This window comes from Eubalaena glacialis, chromosome 9 (genome assembly GCF_028564815.1).
Source record: "Eubalaena glacialis isolate mEubGla1 chromosome 9, mEubGla1.1.hap2.+ XY, whole genome shotgun sequence".
Classification (NCBI taxonomy): Eukaryota; Metazoa; Chordata; class Mammalia; order Artiodactyla; family Balaenidae; genus Eubalaena; species Eubalaena glacialis.
Genome location: NC_083724.1, coordinates 44,020,028 through 44,035,537, shown reverse-complemented (window position 1 = coordinate 44,035,537; position 15,510 = coordinate 44,020,028). Strand labels below are relative to the sequence as shown.

General features: G+C 36.1%; 1 protein-coding gene across 2 annotated transcripts in view; it reads left to right on the top strand.

The window, feature by feature from the left end:
- Positions 1–15,510, top strand: part of VPS13A (vacuolar protein sorting 13 homolog A) — a 270,364-nt gene that overhangs the window by 48,791 nt on the left and 206,063 nt on the right. For both annotated transcript variants that reach the window (XM_061200327.1, XM_061200328.1), the window contains exons 16-19: positions 260–354; positions 701–843; positions 14,711–14,900; positions 14,987–15,101. In XM_061200327.1, the coding sequence (XP_061056310.1) occupies positions 260–354; positions 701–843; positions 14,711–14,900; positions 14,987–15,101 (543 nt within the window). The remainder of the gene's footprint in view (positions 1–259; positions 355–700; positions 844–14,710; positions 14,901–14,986; positions 15,102–15,510) is intronic.

Sequence of the window (15,510 nt, the reverse complement as noted above, 5' to 3'; positions counted from 1 at the left end):
CAGGTATCTATTTTGTGTGCTTAATACAAATATTTAGAAATTTATATTGCTAAATTTATGTATTTAGCAATTTATATTTTGGGAGAATAAACCTTCTAAAATTGGCAATGCCATCCTAGCATTCAGTGAATATAATTTCTTAAAAGTATTATAAAAAGAGAGTAAAATTTGCATTTAATTTATTAAAAGCAGCTAAATTTCGGGTCGGTTTTATCTTGTTACCAATTAAGAACACAAAACACTTCTTTATGATTTTTAGGTCTTGAAGAAATGTTGACACCTGAAGAAAAAACTTTACTATATGAAGCAATTGGCTATAGTGAAACAGCAGTTGATCCAACCTTGCCAAAAACAGTAAAATGTTTTCTTGCCTTATACCTGAGCATTTAGTGATAGATATGCCTATTTTTAATCCTTTCAGAAATATATGTTACTGAGTTGTTCTTTGATCTTTCTTTAAGTCTATAAATATTGCATTTATTTTAGTTTCCAAGGTAGGGATAAAAATTGTCCCCTACTTTTTAGTGTTATGTGGTGATCCTTTAATATACGAAGGGTTGTTTTTGAAGTATTTTTCTGGTTTTTGGAAAGAATAAACTATATAAATAGGAGTATTTGTTGTATTTATATATATATAGATATAGATATATATATACATATAGATAATTTTTTTCATTTTATTTCTCTGAATATACTCTAGTTTGAAGCCATGAAGTTTTTTGCTCACTTGAAAAGTATGTCTATTATTCTAAGAGAACAACAACAAAAATATGAACTGTTAGATATTGTAGTGGAAGAATTTAGCACTTTGATTGTGCAAAGACCAGGAGCACAAGCATTTAAGTAAGTATTAATTTCTCTTATCTGTAAGAAAATATTTCACTGTGAGGTTGGAATTTAGTCATACAGTATTTTGTAAAGAGTACTGTGGTTTAATTTGTCCTTTTGTATTTTTAGAAAGGTAGTTTTTTTCATTAATATATATATTTTGGGATTGTTAAAATAACACATGTTCAGTAGAAAACTTCATGCCCAGGGACACTAAAGAATAATACAAAAATGTCAGCAATCACACTATGGAAAAAGAAACAGCATTAACAGTTTTGTTTTTATCTGGGAATGTCTTTATTTTATCTTCTGTTTTAAAAATAGCTTTATTGAGGTATAATGCACATACCATACAATGCACCCATTAAAGCGTACAATTCACTTTTTTGTCACACTGTATTGTATACCAAATCCACATGGTATATGTACAAGGTTGTACAACAGTTATCGTTACCCAATTCCAGAACATTTTAACACCCCGAAAAGGAAACACTAATACCCATTAGCAGTCACTCCCCATTGCTCCCTCTCCCCAGTGTCTGGTAAAACTATTTTACTTTCTTTCTTTTTTTAAAAAAATTTATTTATTTATTTATTTATTTTTGGCTGCATTGGGTCTTTGTTGCTGCGCACGTGGGCTTTCTCTAGCTACGGTGCATGGGGGCTACTCTTCGTTGTGGTGTGTGGGCTTCTCATTGCGGTGGCTTCTCTTGTGGAGCATGGGCTCTAGGTGCACGGGCTTCAGTAGTTGTGGCTTGTGGGCTCTAGAGCGCAGGCTCAGTGGTTGTGGCACACGGACTTAGCTGCTCCGTGGTATGTGGGATCTTCCCAGACCAGGGATCAAACCCATGTTCCCTGCATTGGTGGGCGGATTCTTAACCACTGTGCCACCAGGGAAGTCCCACTAATTTACTTTCTATTTCTAAGAATTTGTCTGTTTGGGGCATTTCATATTAATGGAATCATATAATATGTGGCCTTTTCTGTCTGGCTTCTTTTACTAATAGGCATGATATTTTCAAGGTTCATCCATGGTATAGCATGAATTAGTGCTTCATTCTTTTTTATTGCCAAATAATATTTCATTGTATGGATACCACATTTTGTTTGCCCATTCATCAGATGATGGATATTTTTGGTTTGTTTCCACTTTTTTGCTACTATGAAAAATGCTGCTATGAAAATTAATGGACAGTATTTTGTATGGACAAGTTTCAAGTTTTCTTGGGTATATATACCTAGGAGTGGAATTGTTGTCTCAAATGGTAACTCTATATTTAACTTTTTGAGGAACTGACAGACTGTTTTCCAAAGCAGCTGCATCATTTTACATTCCCACCAGCATTGTGTGATGAGTTTTCCATTTAGCTACACCCTTGCCAACACTTCTCTGTCCTTTTGATTATAGCCATCCTAAATGAGTGTAAAGTAGTATCTCACTGTGGTTTTGATTTGCACTTCCCTGATGGCTAATGATGTTGAACATCTTTTCATGTATTTATTGGCGCTTTCTGTATAGTTGTTTTGAGAACTGTCTATTAAATTCCTTTGCCCATTTTTTCTTTTATTTAATTTTTAGAAAATTATATTGAAGTATAGTTGATTTACAATGTTGTATTAATTTCTGCTGTACAGCAAAGTGACTCAGTTATACATACATGTATTCTTTTTTTTTTTTTAATTTCTTCCAAGTGCTTTAACGTCGCTTTTCAAATGTCTAACAATAGTATTTTCTTTTTTTTTTTTAATTTTATTTATTTATTTATTTATTTATGGCTGTGTTGGGTCCTCGTTTCTGTGCGAGGGCTTTCTCCAGTTGTGGCAAGTGGGGGCCACTCTTCATCGCGGTGCACGGGCCTCTCACTATCGCGGCCTCTCTCGCTGCAGAGCACAGGCTCCAGACGCGCAGGCTCAGTAATTGTGGCTCACGGGCCTAGCTGCTCCGCGGCATGTGGGATCTTCCCAGACCAGGGCTCGAACCCGTGTCACCTGCATTGGCAGGCAGATTCTCAACCACTGCGCCACCAGGGAAGCCCCATACATGTATTCTGTTTCATATTCTTTTCCATTATGGTTTATCACAGGATACTGAATATAGTTCCCTGTGCTATACAGTAGGACCTTGTTGTTTATGCATTCTATATATAATAGTTTGCATCTACTAATCCTAAACTCCCCCCTGCCCCTTGGTAACCACAGGTCTGTTCTCTATGTCTGTGAGTCTGTTTCTGTTTCATAGGTAAGTTCATTGGTGTCATCTTTTAGATTCCACATATAAGTGATATTGTGTGGTATTGTCTTTCTCTTTCTGACTTACCTCACTTAGTATGATAATCTTTAGGTCCATCCATGTTGCTGCAAATGGCATTATGTCATTCTTTTTTATGGCTGAGTAATATTCCATTGTATATACGTACCACATCTTCTTTATCCATTCCTCTGTTGATGGACACTTAGGTTGTTTCCATGTCTTGGCTGTTGTAAATAGTGTTGCATTGAACATTGGGGTGCATGTATCTTTCAGATTATAGTTTTCTCCAGATATATGCCCAGGAGTGGATTGCAGGATCATATGGCAACTCCAATTTTAGTTTTTTGAGGAACCCCCATACTGTTTTCCATAGTGGCTGTACCAATTTACATTCCCACCAACAGTATAGGAGGGTTCCCTTTTCTCCACACCCTTTCTAGCATTTGTTATTTGTAGACTTTCTAATGATGGCCATTCTAACTAGTGTGAGGTGCTACCTTGTTGTAGCTTTGACTTACATTTCTCTAATAATTAGTGATGTTGAGCATCTTTTCATCTGCCTGTTGGCCATCTGTATATCTTCTTTGGAGAAATGTCTACTTAGGTCTTCTGCCCATTTTTTGATTTACAGCGGTTTTGGTTTTTTTGTTGCTGTTGTTACTGAGTTGTATGAGCTGTTTGTATATTTTGGAAATTAAGCCCTTGTCAGTCGCATCATTTGCAAATATTTTCTCCCAGTCCATAGGTTGTCTTTCCATATTGTTTATGGTTTCCTTTGCTGTACAAAAGGTTGTAAGTTTGATTAGGTCCCATTTGTTTATTTTTGCTTTTATTTCTATTGCCTTGGGAGACTGACCTAAGAAAACATGGGTATGATTTATGTCAGAATGTTTTCCTATGTTCTCTTCTAGGAGTTTTATGGTGTCATGTCTTATATTTAAGTCTTTAAGCCATTTCGAGTTTATTTTTGTGTATGGTGTGAGAGTATGTTCCAAATTCATCGATTGACGTGCAGCTGTCCAAATTTTCCCAACACCATTTGCTAAGGAGACTGTCTTTTCTCCATTGTATATTCTTCCCTCCTTTGTTGAAGATTAATTAACCATAGTTGTGTGAGTTTATTTGTGGGCTCTCTATTCTGTTCAATTGATCCATATGTCCTTGTGTCAGTATCACACTGTTTTGTTTACTGTAGCTTTGTAGTATTGTCTGAATTCTGGGAGGGTTATGCCTCCTGCTGTGTTCTTTTTCTTCAGGATTGCTTTGGCAATTCTGGGTCTTTTATGGTTCCATATAAAATTTAGGATTATTTGTTCTAGTTCTGTGAAAAATGTCATGGGTAATTTGATAAGGATCCCATTAAATCTGTAGATTGCTTTGGGTAGTATGGCCATTTTAACAATATTAATTCTTCCAATCCAAGAGCATGGGATATCTTTCCATTTCTTTGAATCATCTTCAGTTTCCTTTGTTAATGTTTTGTACTTTTCAGCATATGAGTCATTAACCTCCTTTGTGAAGTTTATTCCTACGTATTTTATTTTTTGATGCTATTTTGTAAGGAATTGTTTGTTTACATTCCCCTTCTGATATTTCATTGTTAGTGTAAAGAAATGCAACCAATTTCTGTATGCTAATCTTGTATCCTGCTACCTTGCTGAATTCGTTTATCAGTTCTAGTAGTTTTTTTGTGTGGAGTCTTTAGGGTTTTCTGTATATGGTATCATGTCACCTGCATATAATGACAACTTTACCTCTTCCCTACCAATTTGAATACCTTTTATTTCTTTTTCTTGTCTGATTGCTGTGGCTAGGACTTCCAGTACTATGTTGAAGAGCAGTGATAAGAGTGGGCATCCTTGTCTTGTTCTACATTTTAGCAGGAATACTTCTGAGTATTATATTGGCTGTGGGTTTGTCATAAATAGCTCTTATTATGTTGAGATATGTTCTCTCTATACCCACTTTGGTAAGAGTTTTTATCATGAATGGATGTTGAATTTTATTGAATGCTTTTTTGCATGTTTTGAGATGATCCTGTGGTTTTTGTTTTTTCTTTTGTTGATGTGGTGTATCAAATTGATTGATTGGTATTTGTTGAACCATCCTTGTGAACTTAGGATGAATCCCACTTGGTCGTGGTGTATGATCTATTTTATGTATTGTTGAATTCAGTTTGCTAATATTTTGGTGAGAATTTTTGTGTCTATATTCAACAAAGATATTGGCCTATAATTTTCTTTTTGTTAGTGTCTTTGTCTGTTTTTGGTATCAGGGTGATGTTGGCTTCACAGAATGTCTTTTGGAGTGTTACTTCCTCTTCAGTCTTTTGGAAGAGTTTTTGAGAAGGATTGGTATAAGTTCTTCTTTGTATGTTTGGTGGAATTCACCTGTGAAGCCATCTGGCCCTGGACTTCTGTTTGTAGGGAGTTTTTTTCATTACAGATTCTGTTTCACTTCTAGTGATCAGTCTGTTCAAGTTATCTATTTTTTCTTGATTCCGTTTGGGTGGGCTGTATGTTTCTAGAAAGTTGTCCATTTCCTCTAGGTTGTCAAATTGGTTGGCATATGATCATTCATAGTATTCTCTTATGGTTTTTTGTAATTCTGCAGTATCTGTTGTGATTTCTTCTCTTTCATTTCTTATTTTGTTTATTTGGGTCTTGTCTCTTTTGTTCTTGGTGAGCCTGCTCAGAGGTGTGTCAATTTTGTTTACCCTTTCAAAGACCCAGCTCTTGGTTTAACTGATTTTTTTTCTATTGTTTTTTAAATCTCTATTTTATTTGTTTCCCCTCTGGTCTTTAATTGTCTCCTTCCTTCTGCTAACTTTAGGTAGAATTTATTCTTCTTTATCTGATTCTTTTAGGTGGTGGGTTAGGTTATTTCAGATTTTTCTTTTTTCTTAAAGAAGGCCTGTATTACTCTGAACTTCCCTCTAAGAACTGCTTTTGCTGCATCACATAGATTTTGTTGGTTGTGTTTTCATTGTCCTTTGTCTCAAGGTGTATTTTAATTTCTTCTTTGATTTCATTGTTGACCCATTGGAGTTTTTAGTAGCATGTTGTTTAGTCTCCATGTAATTGTTTTTTTTCTCATTTCTTTTTCTGTGGTTGATTTCTAGTTTCATGCTGTTGTGGTCATAATAGTTGTTGAGATAATTTCTATACTCTTGAATTTGTTGAGTCTTGTTTTGTGCCCTAGTATGTGGTCAATCCTAGAGAATGTTCCATGTGCACTTGAATGTGTATTCTGGTTTTTTTGGATGTAGTGTCCTAAAAATATCAATTAAGTCTAACTGTTCTATTTTATCATTTAGGATCTCTGTTGGCTTATTGATTTTCTGTCTCAAAGATCTGTCCATTGATGTGAATGAGGTGTTAAAGTCTCCGACTACTATTGAATTCCCATCAGTTTCTCCCTTTATGTCTGTTAGTATTTGTTTTATGTATTCGGGTACTCCTGTATTAGGTGCATATATATTGATGAGTGTAAAATCCTCTTCTTGTGTTGATCCTTTTATCATTATATAGTGTCCTTCTTTATCTTTCTTTATGGCATTTGTTGTAAAGTATATTTTGTCTGATTTGAGTATTGCGACCCTCACTTTTTTGTCATTTCCGTTTGCATGAAATATGTTTTCCATCCCCTCACTTTCAATCTATGTGTGTCCTTTGCTCTAAGGTGGGTCTCTTGTAGGCAGCATATTGTAGGCTCTTGTTTTTTTGATTCAGTCTGCCACTCTGTCTTTTGATTAGAGCATTTAGGCCATTGCCATTTAAGGTAATTATTGATAGACATGTATTTATTGCCTTTTTAAACCTTGTTTTCCAGTTGATTTTGTGTTTCTTCTTTGTTCCTTTCTTCTTCTTTTTCTTTTTTTTTTTGGCCATGCCACACGGGTTGTGGGATATTATTTCCCTGACCACAGATCGAACTCAGGCCTTTCTCAGTGAGAGCGCAGAGTCCTAACCACTGGACTGCCGGGGAATTCCCCTGCTTTTCTTTTTTGTGGTTTGATGATTTCCTTTTATTTTATGCCTTTGTTTTCTTCTTTTAGGTTTTAGTGAATCTATTGCAGGTTTTTCATTTGTGGTTACCCTGTTTTTTTGAGTATTTTTACCCCTTGCTATATACGTGCTTTAGACTGATAGTCATATAGGCTCAAACACATTGTAAAAAAAACAAAAACAAAAACAAAGAATCTACCTTTTCTTACTCTTCTCCCCCACATTTTATGATTTTGAAGTCCTCTTTTACTTCTTCATGTTTATCATTTTGCTGTTCATTGTGGTTATTGTTTTCACAAGATTGTTTTGATTTTTTTAAGTAAAAAAATGTACTGGCTTATTTAAGTGATTTACTTGCCAGTTGTGATTTTCTCTTTCCTATAGATTCTTGCTTCTTTTCTGTTTAGAAAAGACCTGTCAGTGTTTCTTTTAAGATAGGTTTAGTATTGCTGTATTCTTTTAGTTTTTGCTTGTCTGAGAAATTATTTATCTCTCCTTCTATTCTAAATGATAATCCTGCTGGGTAGAGTATTCTAGGTTGCATATTTTTCCCTTTTAGGGTTTTGAATGTATCTTGCCATTCCCTTCTGGCCAAAAACATTTCTGTAGAGAAATCAGCCAATAGCCTTATGGGGATTCCCTTGTAATTAACTCTTAGTTTTTCTCTTGCTGCCTTTAGAATCCTCTCTTTATCTTTAACTTTTGACATTTTGATTATAATATGTCTTGGTGTAGGTCTGTTTGGGACTCTCTGTGCTTTCCTGTACCTGGATTTCTATTGCCTTTTTTAGTTTTGGTAAGTTTTCGGCCATAATTGCTTCAAATACTTTTTCAGTCCCCTTGTCTCTTTCTTTGCCTTCTGGAATCCCTATTATTTGTAGATTTTATATTATCACATATATTGCTTTCATTTTTTTTTTCATTTGGCTTTCTGTCTGCTGTTCTGATTGGGTGATTTCCATTATTCTGTCTTCCAGATCACTTATTCATTCTTCTGCATTATTCATTCTCCTATTCATTGCCTTTAGCTCACTTTTTGTCTCAGCAAATGAGTTTGCTAAGTTTTCTTGGCTCCTCCTTATATTTTCTAGTTCCTTTTTATAGTACTCTGCATTTCGGTCAATAGCCTTTCTTAATTCCTTCAGTATTTTCATTATCTCCTTTTTGAATTCAGTGTCTGTTAGACAGAAGATGTCTGTTTCATTGTTTGTTCTTTCAGGGGAATTCTCTTGATCTTTTAACTGGGAGTGTTTCCTCTGCTTCTTCATTTTACTTGTATTTCTCTTACTCTGTGAGTTTCGGAGAAACAATTGTCTACTGTGGTCTTGGAGGGCTTTTTATATGTGTGAGCATCCCTGGGTAGCTTGTGTGGGTTTAATATATTTGGTGTGAGGGCTGTTTTTAGTATGAATGCCTGTGGCCTCCTTTCTTCAGCATGTGCTGGCCGTTATCCCCTTAGTAGGGGGTGTGTAGATGCAGCTACTGGTGCCCACTCCCAGGGCAGTTGGTGGCAATGGCAGCTCGTGCGCACCTACAGAGCCCATGATGGAGGCAGAGGCGGCTCGCAACCGCTCCTGGAGCCTGCAAGGGTGGCAGCAGCGGTGGCTTGCAACCTATCCTGGAGCCTTTAGCGCCTCTTTTTAAAGACTACTAATCCCATTCATGAGGGCTCAGCCCTAATGGCCTAATCACCTCCCAAAAGTCCTACCTCCAAATAACCATCACATTAGGCATTAGAGTTTTAACAAATGAAATTTGAGGGACACACATTCATAGCATAGTAGTTTGCGTTAGTCCCCTGGCTCCAGGAAGCCACACCAGGAATATTGCCCACTTCTTTGCTAGGGAATGGGGATGATAGGCAGATAAACAGAAATGCCAGAGTGCTACCTTTCTGAAATTCAGCTGTCTTTTCCTTCTTTCATTTTTCCCTGGTTGCTGTAAGTTTTTTATTAAATTCCAGACTTGTAAGAAAGTTGATTCTGGGAGTTTTTGCTAGTTTAATCGTCATTTCAGTGGAGAAACTCGATTATTTGAGCACCTTTTTCTGTCACTTCCAAAGACAATACTTATCCATTAACTTTTTTTTTTAAAGGCTTTATTATTTTAGAGCAGTTTGAGGTTTACAACAAAGTTTAGAGGGAGGTATAGACATTTGTCATATACCTTCTACCCCTACACATACAGAGCCCCCCCGCAATTATCAACACCACTCACCAGAATAGTACATTTTTACTAAAAATGAACCTACACTGGCATAATCACCCAAAGTCCATAGTTTACATCGTGGTGCACTCTTGTTGTACATTCTGTGGTATGGACAACATAGAATGACAAGTGTCCATTGTTACAGTATCACACACAGTATTTTCACTGCTCTAAAAATCCTCCATTCTGCTATTTGTTCCTTACTCACTCCCCCAACCACTGATTGTTTTACTGTGTTCATAGTTTTGCCTTTTTTAGAATGTCCTGTAGTTGAAATCATACAGTGTGTAGCCTGGCTTCTTTCACTTAGTGATATGCATATAAGCTTCCTATATGTCTTTTCATGAATTGATAGCTCATGGTTTTTAGCACTTAATAACATTGCATTGTCTGGATGTACCACAGTTTGTTTATCCATTCACCTACTGAAGGACATCTTGGTTGCTTCTACGTTTTGGCAGTTATGAATATAGCTGCTGTAAACAGCTCTGTACAGGTTTTATATGGACATAAGTTTTCAGCTCCTTTGGGTAAATATCAGGGAGCCGATTGCTGGATCACATGGTAAAAATATGCTTAATTTTGTAAGAAACCACCAAACTTTCTTCTAAAGTGACTGTACCATTTTGAATTCCCACCAGCATTGTATGAGAGTTCCTATTGCTCCATCTACATCCTTGTCATTACTTGGTGTTGTCATTATTCCAGATTTTGGCCATTCTAATATGTATGTAGTTGTATGTCACTGTTGTTTTAATTTTCATTTCCATGATACATATGATGTAGAGCATCTTTTCATATGCTTATTTGTCAGTCTTATTTGGTGAGGTGTCTGTTAAGATCTTTAGCCCATTTTTTAATTGTGTTGTTTGTTTTCTTCTTGTTGAGTTTAAAGTGTTCTTTATATATTTTAGATAACAGGTCCTTATCAGATGTGTTGTTCGCAAATATTTTCTCCTATTCTGTGGCTTATTTTCTTATTCTCTTAGCATTAATATCTACCATAATCGTTACTGTTTTCTATTTATTGCCCTTGTTCTTTGTTCCTATTTTTGTCTACCATGTCTTTTCTTCTTTTTGCAGTTTAATTGAACGTTTTGTATGATTCCATTTTCTCTCTTTTCTTGGCACATCAGTTAAATTTTTTTAGTGGTTGCCCTAGAGCATTTAATATACTTTTTTGTTTGTTTTTTGTTTTATTTTATTTTAATTTTTTAAAAAATGTTTAATTTTTATTGGGGTATAGTTGATTTAAAATGTTGTGTTAGTTTCTGCTGTACAGCAAAGTGAAAAAGTTATACATACACATATACACTCTTTTTTAGATTCTTTTCCCATGTAGTTCATTACAGAGTATTGAGTAGAGTTCCCTGTGTTATTCAGTAGGTCTTCATTAGTTATCTATTTTATATATAGTAGTATGCATAGCTTTTTTTTTTTTTGCCTTTTTATTTATTTAATTTTTTTAACATCTTTATTGTGGAATGCCTTTTTTTTTTTTAAACATCTTTATTGGAGTATAATTGCTTTACAATGGTGTGTTAGTTTCTGCTTTATAACAAAGTGAATCTGTTATACATATACATATGTCCCCGTATCTCTTCCCTCTTGCGTCTCCTTCCCTCCCACCCTCCCTATCTCACCCCTCTAGGTGGTCACAAAGCACCGAGCTGATCTCCCTGTGCTATGCGGCTGCTTCCCACTAGCTATCTATTTTACGTTTGGTAGTGTATATATGTCCATGCCACTCTCTCACTTAGTCCCAGCTTACCCTTCCCCCTCCCTGTATCCTCAAGTCCATTCTCTAGTAGGTCTGTGTCTTTATTCCCGTCTTGCCCCTAGGTTCTTCATGACCTTTTTTTTTTTTTTAGATTCCATATATATGTGTTAACATATGGTATTTGTTTTTCTTTTTCTGACTTACTTCACTCTGTATGACAGACTCTACGTCCATCCACCTCACTACAAATAACTCAATTTCGTTTCTTTTTTTTTTTTTTTTACAACTGATCTAAGTCTGCTTTGAAGTAATACTGTAGTATTTCACAGGTAATGTGAGTACCCAGTAATAACAAAATATCCTAATTCCTTCCTCTAATCCCTTGTGTCATTCCTGTTATTCAATATGCTGTTAGATTATTAACAATGAACATACTAATAATCTGTTAGGACAATTAAATGTTTGCATTTTACCCTCACTTTCCTACTTCAGTGCTCTTTCTTTATGTAATCTGAGTTTCCAACTTACATTTATTTTCTTCTCTCTAAGTAACTACTTTTAATATTTCTTGAAAGGCAGGTCTAATGGCAACAATTTTTCTCGATTTTTGTTTGTCTGAGGAAGTCTTTATTTCTTCTTTACTTTTGGAGGGAAAGTTCACGGGGTACAGAATTCTAGTTTAGAGTTTTTTGCTCTTACACTTTAAAATATTTGTTATACTCTGTTCTTGCTAGTATGGTTTCTGAGAATGTGGAAATAATTCTTATCTTTGCTTCTCTATAAGTAAGGATTTTTTTCCCCTCTAGCTCTTTTTAGGATTTTTTTCTTTATATTTGATTCTCTGTAGTTTGAAAATATGCCTAGGTGCAGTGGGTTTTTTTTGTTTTTTGTTTTGTTTGTTTTGTGGGGTTTTTTTGGCATTTATTCTGCTTGATGTTCTCTGAGCTTCCTAAATCTGTTATTTAGTGTCTGATATTAATTTGGAGAAATTCTCAATCATTATTGATTGAAATATTTCTTCTGTTCCTTTCTGTCTTCTCCTTCTGGTATTCCCATTACTTGTATGGTACACCTTTTGTAGTTATGCATGGATATTCTCTTCTGATTTTTTAGAAATGCTTTCTGTATTTTTATGATTTTTCTGATATATTCTCCAGCTCAGGGATTTCCTTAGCTGTGCAACTGTGCAGTCTCCTAATAAGCCCATCAAAGTCATTCTTGTTACAGTGTTTTTTATCTTTAGCATTCATTTTTGGTTCTTTCTTAGGATTTCCATCCCTCTGTTTACATTGTTCATCTGTTCTTGCAGATTGTCTACTGTATCTGTTAGACATATTAACCGTTAGACATATTAATTGTAGTTGCTTTAAATTTCTAGTCATGTAATTCCAGCATCCCTGCCATGTTTGGTTCTGATGCTTGCTCTGTCACTTCAAATTGTGTTTTTTGCCTTTTTGTATGCCTTGTTATTTTTTCCTGATAGCCAGACATTATATACTGGGTAAAAGGAAATAGGTCCTTAATAATTTGGTTATAAGATGTGGGAGAGAGGGAGGAGTTCTGTAGTCCTGTGATGAGCTCTCAGTCTTTGAATGAGCCTGTGCTTCTGGACTGTGAACTTAACAAGAGTTTCTCAGTTTTTTTCCCTACCCCCTTAGGGGGGATAGAATGGGTAGTGTGGGCTGGAGTTGGGTATTTCCCTCCCCCCATATGGAGTGGTAGACTTGACTGGAGTTGGATATTTCCCTTCCCTTGGTCATTTTGGCTCTGATAATTCCCCATTAGGTAAGGCTCTAGTGAACTCGTTTCTCCAGAGGGCAGGCCTTGCTAAGAACAACAGAGTGCTCTGGCATATTTTTAAATGGTTCATCTTCCTCTCCACTTGCCTGAGGAGGGGATATTTCTCCAATATTTACTGTGGGAACCTGGTCGAATTCCTGGAGGTGTATCTCAAATTATTTGGAGGACTCCCCTGTGGCTGGGTCCCCTTAGAGTTTTTTATTTTAATTAATTTTTATTGGAGTATAGTTGCTTTACAATATTGTGTTAGTTTCTGATGTACAGCAAAGTGAATCAGTTATACATATACATATATCCACTCTTTTAAAAATTTCCTTCCCATTTAGGTCACCACAGATCATTGAGTAGGGTTCCCTGTGCTAAACAGTAGGTTCTCATTAGTTATCTATTTTATACGTAGTAGTGTATATATGTCAATCCTAATCTCCCAATTCATCCCCCTTCTCCCCCCACCCCCGCCTTGGTAACCATAAAGTCTCTACATCTGTGACTCTATTTCTGCTTTGCCAATAAGTTCACCTGTACCATTTTTCTAGATTCCACATATAAGTGATATTATACAGTATTTGTTTTTCTCTTTCTGACTTACTTCACTCTGTATGACAATCTCTAGGTCCATCCACGTCTCCGCAAATGGCACTGTTTCATTCCTTTTTATGGCTGAGTAATATCCCATTGTATATATGTATCATGTCTTCTTTATCCATTCCTCTGTCAATGGACATTTAGGTCGCTTCTGTGTCCTGGCTATTGTAAATAGTGCTGCAGTGAACATCAGGGTGCATGCATCCTTTCGAATTATGGTTTTCTCTGGATATATGCCTAGGAGTGGGATTGCTGGGTCATATGGTAGCTCTATTTTTAGTTTTTTAAGGAACCTCCATACAGTTCTCCATAGTGGCTGTACCAATTTACATTCCCACCAGCAGTGTAGGAGGGTTCTTTTTCCTCCACACCCTCTCCAACATTTATTGTTTGTAGATTTTTTGATGATGGCCATTCTGCCCGGTGTCAGGTGATGCCTCATTGTAGTTCCCTCTGGAGTTTTTAACTCTCAGAGTTGTCCACACTAAGTCTCCAGCAATTCAGTTACAGTTTAGGTTTTCCAACCTTGGCTCTAGTGTCCGTGGTGGTTTCCTTTTTGCAGATCTCTGCTCTGGTAAGCCATGACTCCCTGTCTGTCTTTTCAGTCTTAGGGGCAGCAGTTTGCCCTGTGTACGCCCCTCTCTTACATATCGAAGAAGAGTTGTTGATTTTTTGGTTTGTTCAGCTTTTTACTTGTTGTTAATATGGAGTGGTGACTTCAAACTCCTTTCATAGGGAACCAGAAACCCCTGACCCTTCAAAAGCTTCTTAATCTGGAAATCAACATGTGAATAGAGTTCTTTGTGAATTAATCTATGTCAATTTAGATCTAATAGTTGTGTATTTTCTTCGGTGTGCATGGAATGGAGTAGCAAGAAATGCAAAGTGAAATTTTTTTTTTTTTAATAAATTTATTTTTATTTTTGGCTGTGTTGGGTCTTCATTGCTATGTGCGGGCTTCCTTTAGTTGCGGGAAGTGGGGGCTGCTCTTCGTTGCAGTGTGCGGGCTTCTTGTTGCAGTGGCTTCTCGTGTCGCGGAGCAGGGGCTCTAGGCGCACGGGCTTCAGTAGTTGTGGCTCGCGGGCTCAGTAGTTGTGGCTCATGGGCTTAGTTGCTCTGCGGCATGTGGGATCTTCCCAGACCAGGGCTCAAACCCGTGTCCGCTGCATTGGCAGGTGGATTCTTAACCACTGCACCACCAGGGAAGTCCTAAAGTGAAATTGTTTTTATTTTTATTTTATTATTTTTAATTTGAAAAATACTTGAAAATTGTAGTGATTGCTAATTTCTGTCCTATCTTTTTTCATGCAGATTTGAAACCAAAATAGGTTCATTTCATGTTACTGGCTTACCAGATAATTCAACAAAACCCCGCCTCCTGTCTTCATTGGATGATGCTGCATCACTCTTGCGAATTATATTTGAGATAAATCCATTAGATGAAACTGTTGCTCAAAGGTGTATCATAGAAGCTGAACCTTTAGAAATGCTATATGATGCAGTAAGCATTTTTGTAATTCCTAAGTTTTAATATATTTCAATTTGCCTTGAGTTTGTGCCTCATGTTAATGATGCTTATTTTAACAGAGAACAGTTAATAGTATAGTGGAATTCTTCAGACCTCCAAAAGAGGTAAATCTAGCACAGCTGACTTCAGTGACTTTGACAAAACTTGAAGAATTTCGTGATAAGACAGCAGCAGGTAAATGCCAGTATTAATGTTGGTGAATTAAGTACTTATACTGAGCTTTCAGTCATGTTATGCTGATTTTAGTAAAGTATTTTTTGAGTTTATATTTCTAGACTAGATACAGTTTTAATTGAAGCTAATTTGGTACCTTTATATTTAAATTTAGGTATAATGATAATCATTCCTTACACTTAGAAAGGTCTAACCTATGTACCACATTCAAGTTAATTGCAAAAATTTTTTTAGGATTTTTGAAATTCTGTTTATGACAGAAACTGGCCTGTCATTTTCCTTTCTTGTAATGACTTCCAGATTTTAGTGTATTGGCCTCAGAAAATAAAAGTTCCATCCTTCTTTATTCTCTTGGAGAGTTTGTGTAAGATTGGTTTGTTCAGCCAATTGGTTTGTTGGGTCTCATTTC